Source organism: Cryptotermes secundus, unplaced genomic scaffold, assembly GCF_002891405.2.
Source record: "Cryptotermes secundus unplaced genomic scaffold, Csec_1.0 scaffold948, whole genome shotgun sequence".
In the NCBI taxonomy this organism is placed as follows: Eukaryota; Metazoa; Arthropoda; class Insecta; order Blattodea; family Kalotermitidae; genus Cryptotermes; species Cryptotermes secundus.
In genome coordinates, this window is record NW_019727110.1 from 64,570 (window position 1) to 82,846 (window position 18,277).

Sequence of the window (18,277 nt, forward strand, 5' to 3'; positions counted from 1 at the left end):
AACCAGCAGCAGATAATGCAACGCAGACTGACCTTGCAAGCCAACTCTTGTTCTCGGTGCCTCTGTTCGGTTGAAGTTTCAGGCCAGTATCACAAGACTCACTTCGCTTGCCTAGTTATTATCAAATTAGTGATATATACCCACGCTTCATCTACTCCGACACACGGTTCTACTGCCTGGAAGTTGCCACAGATAACTTCTGAACTCTGGGCTGTTCCCAATGTTTGAAGTGCTGAAGTTTATAACACACATGTCTCGCACAAAATTAATATCTGTCAAAATTTCACAAGCAGTTCTTTATCTTTTTAATTTTGTAGCTTTTTTTTTTCAGCTTCATCACCCAACGGGCCCGTACAGCAATGCCGTTTTAGGCTTGTATCTTGTAGTTAAACGGCCAGAATAGCAGCAGCATTACTGGCTATCCTGAGTAAAATCATTCGCATTTTTACCCAGTATCTGTGTTTGACCTAAATGTTGTGTTTAATTAGCACTGTTATTTGTACCCTACCCTGAGACGCAATTGTTTTGAAGAGCACTGTTTTCTGGGATATGAGTAGTCTAATAGAAGTTTACACATTTCCGGGAAAATATGCTACTTCCTTTTCAGGGTGGAAGAATCAGGCAACCCAGCCGAAAGCTACACCCCGGAATGCAGGTAAACTTCTACCACGCTACACAGAGTCATATCTAAGGAAATATTATTTTTCGGATACAGTTCCAAGAACCTGAAATTTCACAATGTACTGTTTTATTCAGTGTATAAGCTACACACACACACACACACACACACACACACACACATATATATATTATCATTTGTTTAACAGAAGTTTATGTGACAACCAAAACAGACTTAATTCTGGAGCTTGTTAAACATTACATTTCAATAATTTCAACAGAATGAATTGAAACAAGTACCTAAATATTTAACACTATATTGAACTGTCACAGCGTTACATTGAGGTCATGCATGCTGCCTTTCCAAGTAGAGCAAATCGACACAAGCTACCGGGTGGGTTGGCTTAGCGGTTACGTTTTTCACTCGTATTCTGGAGGGGCTTGTTTCGATTCTCGGCTGGAACATCAGATATCTTGACTAAGGTTCTTCTTGATTTCCGACCTTTTCAAATATTCTCCGGGTTCGAATCTCGATTATGCCAAGACCGTTCTCATCTAAACTCTTTCCAATTTATCATTCGTCAGTACTTCACAATTTGCTGGTACAGTTTACACATTTAGAGTGTCGTAATATAGCCCACAAAAACACGACCTTATGGCACACTGTGCGCATGTTGCTCGTCTCAGATACGAAATATGAATCAGAGCAGAAGGTTTTCGTCACAGATTATGAATACAAAATTATTTTGTTTAATTCTGGGGAAAGAATATGAGGGTGAGGCAGAGTAATTAATACTATTTTTAACACTTCGAGGTTAACTTTACAGACGAACTGATAAGCTGCCTATGATGCATTAGACCTTGCCGAACTAATAAACTTCATCTTTATGAAGAAACAACTATTAACGAGTATCTCGTCTGAAATAATCATCATGTACTATTTATTCATCAACACGTAACTAAATAACTTAATGTGAATCCATACACACTAGGGCGTAATACTAAATTCCTCTTAAATTTAATCTTAAATTAATTTTCAACTAACTTCAATTTTAATTTAATTTCAATTTATAAAAATAAGATTCTTTTAAATTCGCTTAGTGAGGGGATGGAGGCGATATGTTCCTCCGAAACGTCGGTTAAAACCAAGAATACACGGCGCCAGATCCCAGAAGACGACTTTCTTCAACAATCAGTTTTGTTTCCCAGATAAAGTAAATCGTATGTGAGAAGGGACTTGAACTCTTCTGTCTTCTGTGATATAACCCAATGTAGTCCACTGAAGTCAAACAACGTTTCGGAGGAAAATATCGCCAACAAGATACCAGCGTGAAGCAGGCAGCAAGAATGCAAAGTTCTTATTTGCTCAGTGTGTTTATATATTCTTTCTTGGGCTAATTACTTTATGAAAACGTGATATGTCCAGTGCGTTTATCATTGCTAATGATGACAATAAATGAACCAGGACCTAGCGACGCAGCTTTTGTTTGAAAGGAACGCTTACGTTACATTACAACTAGCGCTCACATTTGCTCGCCGTTGCAACGTCTGGCCACGTAATGAGATTACAGGCGCTCTTGGTGTTGCCTTTTGCGAGCGGGAACCGTCCCAGTGTGGAACAGTTCCAGCTTTGAGGTTTGAATAACTGACTCTGTAACTTATCCTTTACCCAGTTACGTACCGCCGTGTGAACCGTAATATCATCCTATTATCATCCTCTCATCCCGTCCTTTTCATGCGACTCCTCTTTGAGAATTCGCCACCAAAATTGTATATCAGTTTCTTCTCTCTCTCCTTTATTTCACAATCCTAACAATCCTAGAGACTGGATTGATCTGACTCATGATAGGGACTGCTTGAGGGCTCTTGTGAACACGGTAATGAACCTTCGGGTTCCATAAAATGCTGGGAAGTTCTTGCGTAGATGCACAATTAGCAACTTCTCAAGAAGGGCTCAATTTCATGAGTGAATGAACAATCCCAGGTAACCTGAAGAAGTCATCAAGTTCCTTGTTATGTGATATCCTGAATTGCACATTTATTTAATCAGTGTTGGATCCAAATGTTCCCATGAGAAATAGTTCTCAAGCAATTGACATTCATGTGCTTCCCTCAAAGCAGATCGCGTTCCACTGCAGCAAGAAATAACCGATGAAATTTATCATTTCCTATATAGGCCTAATGATCTGCATGTTTAACCCAATTTGGAACAACACAATACGTTCAGAACGATACTTTCGGTCCGTGTACCTCTGCTGGGCGAAACAGAGAATTAGTACACCATTCTGATTGGGAACATTCGAGAGAATGTGCCACTTGAAGACATGGGAGGTTAATGGAACAAGAATTTCTGGGAAGAAATAAAAGCGTACTTTCCTGCGATACGACATTAATCTCATGGAAAAATACACGCCCAATAATTCTATTATTGTATTTGTTGCCGCGAAAACGCGTTTACTGAGCCGTTGCCTAGCAAAGATAAGGGGGATAAACACACAGACTGACGGGAGGGATTTATGAAGTACGCCGTTGAGATACGCTCAGATGCCATGTTATACAAACTAAATTTCATAAATTCTAGTTCAGGCGTTCCAAAGTTGATGTAAGGGATACAGACCCACCCAACAAAATGATCTCATAAGCCTAGTATAATTTTTCAAAAAAGTAGGGTAAAAATAGGTATTAAAGAACTAAGGTGTGAAATTATTGACATGATTGAAATCCACAGTGTCAAATAGTGGGCTCTTGAACACACAGTAGTGAACACTCGGTTTGCATATAAGCAAGGAATATCTAAAAAAAGAAAAGCTGAGCAACTACCAACTTATCAAAGACCCTAAGCAGTTGGTTAGGAATTTATATTTTAGATTTGAATCTGTGTAAACGAACAAGAAAACTAATATTTAACCTGCTTCACAGAGCAGTTCTGAATGGCCTTCCTCTGATGTACACTCTTTCTTTTAGCGCCTGTCCGCTGTACCACCCGCACCAGCCCGGTGCCTGACGCCGCGTTCGTACGGTTCCGCAGACTGCACGCCGCGTCTCAGCTTGGCGCATGCGCACAAGAAGCTAAGTCCAGGCAGCGGCAGTCTCTCTCTCGCCACGGACCCAAGCACCCCTAGCGACAAGGGTGAGTCTTCTTTTTTCTCAGTTTATTCAGCTACGGTTTACAAACTTTCAACCTAATATTGTTAAGTTAATTAAACTGGGCCATAAAGCACATGCGGGCGACAAGAGGAATGTATAAAACACTTCAGCCGGAATAATTCAGGGAACTGACCACTTTGGAAATCTACGCTTAGATGAAAGATACTGTTAAAAACGATTTTAGATAAAAGATACCTGAACATGTGGACTGAATTCAAGTTTCTCAGGACGGAATTCCTTGACCAGCTGAGAAACTATAAAATTTCAAGTAAAATACTGTATTGCGGACAAAGTTACAGGTAATGTAGGCTGAACAGGGATAACGCAGTCACTGAGTGACTCGCTACTGGCTGGACTTCTTGGGTTTGATTTCCGGCAGGGGCAAAAATATTCTCTTTGTCACCACTAAGTTCAGACCAGCCCTTGTGGTCGCCGTCTCTTCTGGCTAAAGATCAGCTAAGAGCCTTCTCCTTGGGTGAAGCGGCCAGCATTTCCTCCCTGCCCTGGGATAGCTCAGTCGATATAGCGCGTAGCTACTGGCTGGACGACCGATGAGTCTGAGTTCGAGTCCCGGTAAGGTCAAGAATTTTCTCTTCTCCATGTCATCCAGAGTGACTCTGGGGTCAGTCCAATGGGTACCAAGGGTTCCGTGGGAACAAAGTGGCCAGCGCATGAAGCTGACCACTCATCTCCAGCTAGTGCAGATTTCAAGATCTATACATCCACTCCTCCATACGTCTTCATGGCATAGTGCTTAATTAGTTATGCACAGGGACGACTTTGTCATTTGTTTTAACTTACCCTTATGTTATTTGTTAACGAGATGCTTACACATGGTGGCCACTTGACGTTAACGTAATGGCTGCATAGCATAGAGTGGGAGCACGATTGGTAGAATGGAGATATGTAGAACGAACTCGCTATATCTTGCTTTAAGGATCTTTCTCTTTGCGAAGCGTTGCCGTGAGGAGATAAACATTTGCTAGGCGGTGGACTGCCTGTGCAAGCACTAAACCGTCGCCTCCCCTTTCTTCTGTGGACGCATTTCTATGGATGCCTTTCCGTGGAGTGGTACTGCAAACGGTGTTATGTCCCACACTTACAAGCGAGGTCGATGGCCCGAAACAACGAATGCGTGAATAAATTACATCTTTGAAACAAGAGAGTTTGCAAAATGTTTGTTACATGTTGCTGCTAGTATATAGAGTTCTTCATTACAAGAACCGGCGTTCATTTTGAGTAGATTCTTCGTGTATTTATGGCGTTAAGTTCACAGTTAGCATTTCCAAAGATACTAATCTAACTTCCCTGTGCCTGCTTGTTCTTTTCCCCAAAATGAACTTGGGGGTAAACGCAAGGTTGTCCCTGTGTTTAACAAATTAAGCGTCACTCCCTGAAGATCTATGGGGGAGTGAATATGTAGATCCACGTATTTTATACCTTTGAGCTAGTTGAAGATGAGTAATCAGCCTCACGGCACGGCCGCTCTATCCCCGGGGGAATTGCCATCGTATTCATTGGATAGGAGGCTGTGAGGGCTCCAGAGTTGCTCGGGACGACGTGGAGAGCAGAAAAGTCTTGCCTTTATCGAGACTCGAACTCCGACCTCTCGGCCTTCCAGCCTCTGACCAGTCGCTATACCGTATGCTATCTATCTATGGCTCTACAACCTTGTGGGCCTTGGCCTCTTTTTCAGTTTCTTAATCTAAACGCAATCGGTAGGACTCCTTGGACGGGAGATCAGCCCTTCGCAAGGCCGCTACCTACACATAATAAAACAAACAGAATAAAGGCACAGAGACATCCATGTCTAATGAGATCCGAACCCACGATCCCAGCGTTCGAACGGGCAATGACTGTTCATGCCTTAGACCGCGCGGACGTTGTGATCGGCCACTATGCGGACTATGTTTGTAAAATCGACTTTAATATCGACATGCATGTCCATACGCTCGTTTGTACATAGCAGCGTCTAAATTTAGAATTTCATTTACAAGGAAGTTTGATTTATTCTTAATTCTTCAAAATGCTGTTTCGTCTGAAAAATTCGAATTAATATGTAAACAATCATGAATGTGAGTAGTGTGAGGATTTTTCGTGGAGGGTCATGGCATATTTGAAGGAAATGCCCTTGCATTTGTCTTAGAATTATGTTTAACAATAGGATAACCCCCCCTTCCCTTGATGATTTACATTCTGAGCGAGAGTTTATCCCAGTTCATCGCGGTAACAAGTTACAGCAGTCTCTGCAGACCAAAGATGACGAAACCACGCGCCCAAAAGCAAGTGAAGATGTTCCTGTCGATTCTACAATGCTGTTCAGCCTGCAATTGTTATACAGAATTCGTGGAATAACGGACATCCTTTGCAGTTTATTGTAAAGATTTCATTTGAAAGAATCTTCTTCGACAAAACGTTTTTCAGAGCACAATGATACAGAAACTCTCATCCTGCGGCGGCCTGATTGCTTCTTTGTTGACGTCCTTTCAGAGGTTCCTTACAGTGGATGGGCTGAATAAAACTGGATTTGTCCCATAATCTCCTTTGCTTTCTGGTCATTTTCTCTCTGATTCACTGCCACATAGAAACCCTGGTGTGTGGAAAAATTGAAAACTGCTCAGTAGGTGGAAATACACTGTACTTATTCAAACACAAACCCCTGTAATTGCTACATTTGCTGGATAGAAGCCCCATCTGATGTTGATTTATTTTAGGCCTACTTTTGTTTTAGTCCCTGAAGTGAAATAAGGTATACGTTGAGTACGACCCAACACTAAATACTACGTAATGAAAAATTTTCAAAACTTGCTGCAGAAATTAATACAGCTTAACAACATCAAATTCAGGTGAGCGTACATAAATATATGCAGATAAAGTCCAACAAAGTAATTGGTTTAGAATGGGCAGCGACATAGCTCAAGCGGTTAGTCGCTGGCTTTCCACCGCGGCGGCCCGAGTTCGAGCCCGGGTATAGTCAAGTGGGATTTGTGGTGGACAAAGCGGCGCTGGGGTAAATTTTCTCCGAGTACTTCGGTTTCCCCTGTCAATCTTCATTCCACCAAATTCTCCATCATCATAATCAGGTACAATAGGCCAATCAGTGGCCGACGTGCCGAGTGGACTCAGCTGGACTCCACCCCCCACTATGCGAATTAAAAAGAAAGTGATTTAGAAGCAAATGCAGATAAGTACCGTATGATTACGGTACGAAATCAAAAGCTGCAAAAACATAATAAATTAAAACGAGGAGGCTCTGGCCTTCTGGGATATGACATCAGGCAATTTGGTAGAGCATGTTTTGCCGAAATATTAATACATATTTAACAATCTACACGGCATCATATCAAAGACTATTATCTTCCTGTTCAGAGCAGTGGGAAACTAAATCCCCTTGAAAATGAAAATTAATTAAACACTGCGCTATAAAAACGTATGGGTAAGTGGATGTATAGATCCACATATTCTTGAACTCGGTATTAGTCAAAGGTCTTTTTTTGCGACTTATTTGCGTCCATCGCCAATCCCGTAGACGGTAATTTTATCAGCGCTATCGAGGTAAACCAGAAAACACTGGGTGGCGAAGCACAGATATGACGGCCAGCAGTGGACAGGAGTGGACGAAAAAAACCTAATCTACCAATTTAGGGATAAATTCCATTCCGTGTCCTAACTTCCGGGTACCTCTTCAACACCCATTATGCTAACACTCGCAATTGGATACGATCCTGTGCCAGTTATATGTACCTTCCGTCCAGGCAATCTACTCCCCTAAGATGTATCTTAATATTAACCTTCCACCTCCTCAATCTTCCTTGTGGCAGCTTTCCAAGAAAATTCCCCACTAAAATTCAGTATTCGCTTCTTTATCTCGTAAGAGTTATATGCCCAGCCCTCCGTATCCTCATGCATTTTACTACTGTAACAATTCTAGAGATCTATCACGAAGCTCCTCGTTGTATAGCAACTTAAACTGCTCACTTACCTCAACCTTCCGAGGTCCACGTACATTATTAAACTCGGAACTTTGTTTTAATAGACTTGTTAATTACTTTCTCCTAACAGACGGCGAAGCCGCGTTTGTCTGCTATAGAAAGGCTTCTGAAGTTACTGTTCTGAATGTGTATATCGATTTTTAGTGTTCTGGGAAGGGTTCTTTGCAACGCACTGGTCCACTGTTAGAAGGGGCCCACCTCATCCTTAGGCAGTTAATGGACAAGAGAAGGATATCTCAGAAATGCTACAGCTGTCTTGTATTTCAAATATCCAGAAAGCGTTTTGGTGTTCGGTATCTCAACTACTTCATTCTCATGATCTTATTCGGCCCATTCTGAGAAATGAGTGGCTTTCATAATGCGTGAGCTCAGCTAACTCCATGGAGCTGAGCCCCTCTTGAGGAGCCGCCAGTTACGCAGCTACTCAAGAATTTATGAACATTTTATGGAGTCCGAAGGTTCATTACCGTGTTCACAAGAACATTCCACCGGTCCCTATCCTGAACCAGATCAATCCAATCCATACCAACCCACCCTATCTCTCTAAAATCCATTTTAATGTTATCCTACCACATATGACTAGGATGCCTTGTGGTCTCTTTCATTCTGGCTTTTCACTCAGCTTCGCTGCCATTCATTCCACATTCCCTGTCCATCTCATTCTCATTGATTTGGTCGATTTAATTATAATTGGCGAAGACTACAAATTATGAAGCTCATTATGCAATTTTCTCCACCCTCCTGTCACTTCATCCCCCTTTGGTCCAAATATTCTCCCCGACACCCTCTTCTCAAACACCCACAGTCTATATTCCTCCCTTAATGGCAGACACCACGTTTCACACCCATACAGAAGCACAGGAAAAATTATACATTTTGTGTATTCTAATTAATAAGTTTTCAGACAGCAGACGGGAAGATAGAACGTTCTGAACTGAATGGTGGCAGGCATTACCCGAATTCAATCTCCATTCAATTTCCCCCTGAATCAAGTTTTGATTTGTTATAGTCGTTCCTAAATATCTGAACTGTGCCACATAAAAGCTTGACCTCTGTGGTCAAATACCGGAACAAAACCTTCAAATAGGCCAGCCGCACTTCTTCCATCTCCTTATTGATTCTCCATTATTCTAATCCAGTTAGGCTTCACATAATATCAGTAGCTGAAAGAAACAGTTAATTGTCATAATAAATGAAGAGTCAAAGAGAAGGAGTGTCCAGACAGGCTCTCTTGTCCACCCATCCTCCTATCCAATGGTTACCGGGGGTTAAGCGGCCGAGGCGGGAAGCTGTCCACTCACCTGCAGCTAGTGCCGAGGTCAAGAAAATGTGGATCTATACATTCACTCTGCAATACGCCTTCAAGGCGTAGTGCTTAATTATTTAAGCACAGGGACAATATTAATTTAACAAGGTGAAGGATAGAAAAACGTCACCAACAAGAAGTTAAAAGTGCGAAACATGACTGTTGAAATTGTAGTACTTCATATAAGAGAGGCCTAGGGGTCGACTCTCCCTTACGCCAAACTATCCTGATAGATTTATGGTCGTTTCCCTGCCTTTCCAAGCAGGTAACATTACCGTATCTTGCAAGAAACCAAGAGTACTTCATCCACTCTTTCTAATCTCTTTCCCTCTCTCTCTCTCTCTGTTTATGGTAATACAGCCTTTTGTTGAACATTGGCTGCTTTTTCATTTTCTTAATTCTATACACAGTTGGTTGGACTCCTTGGATCAGCCCATCGCAAGGCCGCTACCTACACACAGAATAATACAAAAACAAAATAAACGCACACATCCATGCCTCGAGTGAGATTAGAACCCAGGACACCGGTGTTCGAGCGGGTGAAGACATTTCATGCCTTAGACCGCGCGGTCACTGTGATCGACTATTCTTTCGTAATCTACCGATCACAATTATTCTACCACTAAATAAGCAGTGAGAGAATCATCATTAAATACACTCCGAAATGAAGGTGTAGTAATGTGGTATAGCTACCATTTCTTGAAATTGTGAAATGCCTATGTTCTGGTTTCTAAGATTTATACGTTTTATATTTATAACGGAGTTGCTGACTAGACACGTGATTGGCTGAAGACTAGCCAATGACAGTGCGGATGAGAGTGGCGTAGTCGTATCCCCATTCCCCCCCCCCGGAAAAAAAATATTTTCAGGGTGTAATGCTTAATTAAGCAGATAGGTTTTGTCTTATCAATCTGCCTCATGCGCAATGAGGCTTATTAGCAACGATATTACAGTCACTGTTTACAGACTTCTGTGAAACACCAAGGTTTGTGCAGTTTCAACCCCGACATGAGCCACGTAACACTGCTTCGCAACGAGATGCATTCAGCTTGTAGTGTTCGTGTAAGGGAGACAGGGTCGCCATTTTATGTCGCAGGACATGACCCCTGTTCTGAAAATTTTATCAACAGAACTCTTTTCTACGAGTAAATGTATTGGTGACTAAATATTCAGGCAGCGTACGAAAAAAAATGCAGGGAAAAGCAGTCTCCTTTCGCTCTCGTTCTAAGGAATCAAAATTCACCCGGTTTGCTGGTTCTTCTGTCACAGTAACTGCAACCGCTTTCACTCGAAACCCGGGGGAGGACAGTCTTTTGTAGCCACGTGACAGAGTACTGTATTTGTAAAACGTGTTTCTCGATTATCAGCTATAGATATCTTTCAGTAGGTTGGAGACGACATTTTGTTACGATGGGAGGATTTCTTGTCATGATCTGTTTTCTGAATATTGGACATTTCCGAAGAAAACACTTCTATTAAAATGTAAACCTTACTGACGCAGCAGATCGTCTCTGTGGTCTAGTGGTCATAGTTCGATTCCCGGAGCTACCACATTTTCTGAGAAGTAGTAGACCTGGAACGGGGTCTACTCAGCCTCGTGAGGATAATTGAGGAGCTATTTCAAAGAAATAGCGGCTCCGGTCTAGAACACCGAGATTAACGGCCGTGGGGATTCGTTGCGCTGACCACGCGACACCCTCTATCCGCTATAGTTGGCACTAACTGCGCTGACAGGCGGCGGTTGCTCAGTCGGTATAGTTTACTGACGGACTACAGGCCACAGATTTTTTTTTTACTGACGCGGCATAATTTAAGGACATATATTCCTGAAGAGACGACAGATAGACCTGGGAAGAAATTTCATGCGTTCTCAAGCTTCAAAATACATAACGAGAAAAGTAGAAATTATAAACAAAAGGTTACATAATATAGTCACCCATTTCACTGCGTATTTTATACTAATGTATGTTCCGATCTTAGCATGTACTGTCTTCGCTCGCTTGGAAACCGGGATCGTGGGTTCGAATCCCACTCAGAGCATGGATGTTTAGTTTGTGTGTGTGTGTTTTTTTTGTTTGTGTACAGGTGGACGCCTTGCGACGAGCTGATCACCCGCCCAAGGAGTCCTACCGAATGTGTAAGATCTAGAAAAACCGAAGTGAACAGAGAAGCTCATGGAGGTAGGCCTAGGCCCACTGGGGCTGTAGTGCCAAGAAAAAAAAATATGTTCCGATCTCACGTTAATTATTGATTGCGTGTCTCCTCCATCTCAGAAGTTCACACGTTCAACGTGGTTGCTGTAGCTTCTATTAGCATGATATTGGCAGAAGAATTTTATCAGAATAAGATACTTCTCTCTTTGGTTATAATTTCGTGCATTTATGATTGAACGTTACCAAAGTTTCCAAGAAATTTCCTGACTCCATCTACAAACTAGATAAGCGGGTTTACCCGGTAACGTAGTTGGTTGAGGCACTATGCTACAAGCCGGAAGGTCGCAGGTTCAAGTCCCGAAAAGGTCATTGGATTTCTTGCAATTGACCTAATCCTTCCAGCCGCACTATGGCCCTGGGGTCGACTCAGCCTCTAACAGAAATGAGTACCAGGAATATTCTTGGAAAGTTCTTGCGGGTAAAAGATGTCCGGCGCGTAGGGCTGACAACCTTGCCGCTATCTATAAGCCGATTGTCTAGAAAATGTGGGAACCTCAACATCTCACAACCCTATGGCACTCCACGGCCTGTTACAGGGATAGTTTTACTTTTCTTACTTTTGCTTTTACTCTGACTTTTGGTAACGTTCTACCAGACTATAACGCGTCATATCGCAGAAGACAACAACCTTCATAGTAATCACATTGAGAACCTGAGATCTCTCTCACCTTCAGCTGGCTTAGAATTAATAAAGGGGACAGTTACAGGAACGAGCACACGTCTGGCGGCACCAAAACCCTACCTTTCTAACGCAATAAAGCAGACTAAAACCCGATGAAATGTCACTTTGCTAATGATGCATGAATATTACCGCGAACGGGATTGAATTCTGCCTCGTGCCTTCTTTTTCCCATCCCTGCCTCATCAATTCGTGAGCGTAAGTTTTCTGTACGTCCAAACAGATTTTAGTCATTTCTCTTTACATATGTCCCGAGAGTAGAAACATAAATTTTCAGGCATGCTGATGCTTCTTGTTATTCTAAAAAGCACGCAATCGATGGAAAGTATTTACACAACAAATCACTGTTTTCTATAAGTGATTCTATCTCGGAGGGAAAAAGCATTTTCTTTGATTTACTGGGTATGATTTTCTCATTTATGAATATTTGTTCGTTGCCATTATATTGAAATACGTGGTCTGATCTTAGTACGAGGAGGAAGCTCGTCTTTAAGGAAATTATTCCTCTTCAGCATGAAATCAATGCATTTCGGTAACAAATGTTGATACGAAATTTTATTTTAATTCTTTTGTCTATGGTAGACTTGAAAGGATTCTGACGATGGTGTATACTGCACTTCTTTTGTCTATGTCTTGAAAATCGGAGCCGAGATATTGCAGTCGGTATAGCGACTGGCTACGGGCTGGATGACCGAGGGGTCGGAGTTTGAGTCCCGGTAGGATCAAGAATTTTCACTTTTCCAATCGTCCGGACCGCCTCTGGGATCGACCCAACCTCCTATACAATGGGTACCGGGAGTTCCTTCCCGGAGGTAAAGCGGTCGGGGCTTGAAGCTGACCACTCACCTCCAATTAGTGCCGAGGTCAAGAAATGTGGATTTACACATCCACTCCCCCATACGCCTTCATTGTGTAGTGCTTAATTAGTTAAGCACAGGGACAACTTTACGTCTTATCTTTATGTCTTGAAAATCGTGAGGGTGTTTGAGAACCGAACTGAACCTAAGATAGAGAAAAATATATAACGATTGAGAACGCTTTTTGCCCCTTTTTTAGCTTACTCTTCTATCCAAACGCGGAGGCAGTATGTTCCTCTTATAAGGCTACATGGCGTCACATCCCATCTTCATAGCCACCGCTGTGAGAATATCAGATCCACAGTTCAAAAGGTGAAATGGAGACACCGACACACACAGCATTGTGATCTCAAAATCCTACTTTTACCTTGAAAAAGTAAGTGGGCTAAACAGTATAAATATGAAGTAATCTTTGGCCTCATTATGTTCATAATAAATCTGGAAAATAATTGTTAATTATGTTCGAAATCCGCCTGCCTGCCCGCCTATCTATCTATGGCTCTACAGCCATTTGTTGGATCTTGGCTACTTTTTCAGTTTCCTAATTCTACACACAGTCAGTATGACTCCCTGGATGAGGGTTCAGCCCGTCGCAAGGCACCACCTACACGCAGAAGGGCACAAATAACGAATAAATGCACACAGACACCCGTGCCTTGAGTGGAATTCGAACCCACGATCCCAGGTTTCGAGCGAGCGAAGACAGTTCATGGCCCTAGACCGCGGGGCGACACTGAGAGCTCAAAAGCTATTAGGAAAGGTACCCAAATTTATGCGAGAGCATGGTGGCCTGAATCATGCACATACGGAACGCAGGCTAGAACCAGTCTAATGACGACGCAAATGGGCACCAGTTCCCACACCAGTGAGCGTTTTCTTATCTCACATTATGCATTCTGTCTTCCTTTACGCGGGCGGAATTATTTGGTGCTAGGCAATTCTTGCCACAGAAGCCGAGCACGACAGATACCCTTGAATGTATAAGTGGCCTAACTTCTCTTAGCCTATAGGAGACATTTAAAATGTCAACTTTTAAACGTCAAGGTAAGAGACAACAAACAAATTGTTAGTCTACTTCATCTATTATATATACAGATAAGCTTATTTTATTGCAGTTTTTTTGTCCGTGCTTAATAAATTTTCAGAAGACTGTTGCGTATTCTTGAAAGTTAGCACAGCAGAACATCCTGACACTAGCCTTCGAGAGAGTCGGAGAAACCAAAGCATTAGATGAAATGACACAGTCAGACTCCTCATAATATTCTCTGCTTCAAACTGTCACGGAGAAGAAATCTAAAACTGCATGTAGTTGGGGCACGCGGTAGCGTAGTTGGTTGAGGCACTATGCTACAAGCAGGAAGGTCGCGGGTTTGATTCCCGATGAAGTCATTGGATTTTCAATTGACCTAATCCTTCCAACCGCACTATGGCCCTGGGGCCGACAGCCTCTAACAGAAATGAGTAACAGGAATCTTCCTGGAAGTAAAGAGCGGCCGGGGTGTAAGGCTGACAACATCACCGCCATCTGTGAATTGATTGTCTAGAAAATATGAGAGCCTCAACATCTCACAACCCTATGGGCTTCCATGGCTTGTTACAGAATACCTTTACCTATTTTGCCCAAGTAGTAGATGTGAATTAGCCGAGCAGACTAAGGCATGTACTGTTTTCGCTCGCTTGGCAACCGGGATCGTGGGTTCGAATCCCACTCAGGACATGGATGTTTAGTTTGTGTGTGTGCGTTTTTCTCTGTTTGTGTACAGGTAGAGGCCTTGCGACGAGCTGATCACCCGCCCAAGAAGTCCTACCGAATGTGTAGGATCTAGAAAAACCGAAGTGAACGGAGAAGCTCATGGAGGTAGGCCTAGGCCCACTGCGGCTGTAGTGCCAAGGGGGGGGGAGGAGTAAATGAGAATAAACAAGAATTATATATAAAATTTGATCTAGATTCCTCGAGAATAGAGATCACTTGTGGGAACTATACGCAGATTACAGAATATGAGATAAAAGAAAATGTTGTCCGTATTTATAAGCACCACGGCACGGAGACGCAGGGAACAGCAGAAGTGAAGCTTCACGTATTCTGAAACCCCGCGACTACAAGACGGAGGTGAAACTGGACTGAACGGCCGCAGGAGAGGGTACAGCGGCAGTTCGTCCGATCGTCTAAATGCATTGGATTCTTGAGCAGATGAATAGTTATCATCTTCTGACTGAACGCATTGTGCCACAAATATATTTATTTGTGGTTTATTTAATGGCCATTTCAGTGCCTCAGACCACGTAGGGTTAAATGACTGGATGATAGTGAAGAATGAATTGGACAAGATTGGATAGAAAAGATCATGGCATAATTTAATATATTATCCCACTACTGCCCAGATGAATTCAGGAGAACCACGAAAATACTGTCAGGATAGCCGGTGCCTCAGCCGGGATTACAGATCACTGGCTTTACCACTTGATCTAACTTGCTCAGTTTTACTATGGAGTTGAATGATGACGTAATTTAGTTTTTTTTCTCTAACACGTTCTGGCCAATAATTAACCGCATATACTCATATCTCCCAATGTTTTAATGGAAGAAAACTTGGCAGTGGTAATCCCAGAATTTAGCAGTTATGGACTAACATGTGAACCCCACACTCTTTCAGTACCATCACTGGTTTCCGGAAACATAACCAGGGTTACGAAAGGTAGAGCTATATTCATTTCTTTTATCCTAATAATAATGGGAATTGTGGCGGGCACAGTGTGAGGGAACCCAATAATATGATGTTTCATACATACCGTAAAAGCTCATATCTTCCTTTGAAATTAAGCCTGCTGCATCGTGTAATTTTGCCTAGCAAAATGAAACAGAGGTGCAATAACCACAGGGGATGTTTTGCTTTGGAGTAATACGAAACTATTTTTTGTAAACCTTTATGTGTTTAATATGTCCGTACTGTATCGCAGTTAGAGAAAACGGTCTAAACTTGTAAGGCATCAAAGTTGCAGTGTGAGACTACATTTGGAAGTGATTCATCTGCTGTATGCAAATAAATATACAGTGCGGCCCCCCTCTAGTGCTGCAACAGTGTTACAAGGCGTCAGTTCATTTTTGGCAGGTCAGGGAATTCAAAATACATTCAGAACAATGCCAAACAACAAGCACAATAACACTCTAGTTAGCAAGCCAACTAACTAACCAGCCAACGAAATAAACACTTCTCTTCACTATCCATTATGCTAACGGACTAACTAGTTAACGAAAGGGCTCGCCATAGCTCAAGCGGTTAGTCGCTGGCTTCCCACTGCGGCGGCCCGGGTTCGATCCCGGGTCTGGTAAAGTGGGATTTGTGGTGAACAAAGTGGCGCTGGGGCAGGTTTTCTCCGATTATTTCGGTTTCCCCTGCCAATCTTTATTCCACCAATCATCTGGGGCTGATACAATAAGCCAGAAGCGGCCGCAGTACAAGGGACTTAGTCCCACCTCACTAAGATTAAAAAAAAAAACTAGTTAACGAATGAAATGACTAAATTAACTAAGTAACTAAAATTACGGTCTCCAGTGATATGACGACACATAGTCTGATAGATAGGTACCAGCGTTTCGGAGCAAGCTGTCTACAAGACTGCACGATGTCATGTCTTATGTTTTAGTAATCTTAATATTCCTCGCAGTAAGAACTTCGAAACTCGCTGTTTAACTGTGTCATGACTCAGGATAACGCTGTCGGTATAGTGACGGGCTGGATGTCCGATGCGTTGGAGTTCGAGTCCCGATAAGGTGGGATATTTTTCTGCTTTTCATATCGTCTATACCGATTATGTGGTCCACCCAGCCCCCTAACCAATGGGTACTGCGGGCTCATTTCTCGGGGGTACAGCGGTTGGGGCGTGAAGCTGACCACTAGTACCGACGTAAAGAATAAGTTGAACTGTACATCTACTCCTCAAGGCGTAGTGCATAGGGACAAATTTATCTCTTTTAATTCTTTTTCTTCGGCTGCCATGGATTAGATCCTCGAGCCTTCTGTGTCGGAACTCTTCATAATCTACCAAATTAATTAAATAAACTATTTTCATCCTTATTATTTTCTTCTTCTATTCAATAAAGACTAGGATGGAGCTTCAGAAATATATTTTAAATTTCATCCCTACGTCTGTAGGTATATAGGTATTATTTCGATCTGTACAACAACAGAAATGATGGAAGTGATATTATTTATTTATTAGGATTATCTGTATTTCCATTAACTAATATATATATTTAATTATTTCTCATTTCTTTTAGACGATTTTTCGTAGCATGTAAAACATTAATATTCTTGAAGAAAGCAGTCTTCTGGGATTTGGCACCGTGTATATGTGGTGTTAACCGACGTTTCGGAGGAACGTATCGCCTCCATCTTCAGGGTAGAAGAAAANAAACACGCCTGTATGATATTTATGCTAACTATTACAAACACGGCGACTGTAAGAAACTGCAAATATTTCGGCTAGCAAGTATAAAGTTTATGGGCTGCCAATCCATTAACTGAAGTTATTCACAGGAATTGATTACTGAAACCTAAAGTCATTAAGTTATACTTCTCGTTATGCACACAGCATGCGCTGTAGTGCTTGCAGAAAAGCACGTCAGAACCCTGTATTAATAATTTTGAAGAGAGGAATTATTAAGTCCTCTGTTCTGAAATTCCTTTATTGTCAAACAAACTCATCACTAACGTCTCTGTTTTCCTATTCATTTCGACCCTCTTTTCATGGCAAGAAAGTACAGCCTCATACCGTTCCAGGTACTCGTTTCTGTTAGAGGCTGAGTCGACCCCAATACCATAATGCGGCTAGAAGAATGATATCGGGAATCGAACTCTCGACCTTCCTGCTTGTAGCATACTGCCTCAAATACTACGCTACCGCGTGCTCCCATTATTACATGTAGCTTCATATATAGTTGTCGACGTTTCGGAGGAATGTGCGGCCTCTATCTTAAGGATATGTACAGAAACACCAAATCCTGAAAGGCAGTAATATTCATGCCCTCTTCGTGAGAAACTGAAATGTCTCATACCAGAGTAATGGCCGTTAAATGTAACAGTCGTACTATGGTTGCAGAGCGATGCCAAGCTGAACTATTTTAAACAGAAGAACATTACCAATTCCTTTTCTCCCTCCGTATCCCTGAAGGTATATTCGTGATTCGGGTACATTCGTCTGTTGGACTAACTCAGCGTTTCACCTCCAAAAATAATAAACATATTTCAATAAAATTTTAGGTTAAGTTTTATATTAAAATTTATCGTCGGAAGTTATTGTTGTTCCTGTTAATTATATTCAAGGCTAGCTTTACCGATCAAAATGAACAGTTTTACAAACGAATTATCCTTAATAAGAAAAATTAGTTGATATGCGATAAAATCCTCTGCACTCTTTATTTTTACAAAACTATCCCACCTCTATTATCTGAAGACGTGTTTAAG

General features: G+C 42.0%; 1 protein-coding gene across 1 annotated transcript in view; it reads left to right on the forward strand.

Moving 5' to 3' along the window:
* Positions 1 to 3,582: 3,582 nt before the first annotated feature.
* The window catches only part of LOC111864512 (dipeptidase 1), a gene marked incomplete at its 5' end in the record, with an annotated part of 138,007 nt that continues 123,312 nt past the window's right edge, over positions 3,583 to 18,277 (forward strand). The window contains one exon of the mRNA XM_033751465.1: positions 3,583 to 3,748. Coding sequence (XP_033607356.1) covers positions 3,583 to 3,748 — 166 coding nt within the window. The remainder of the gene's footprint in view (positions 3,749 to 18,277) is intronic.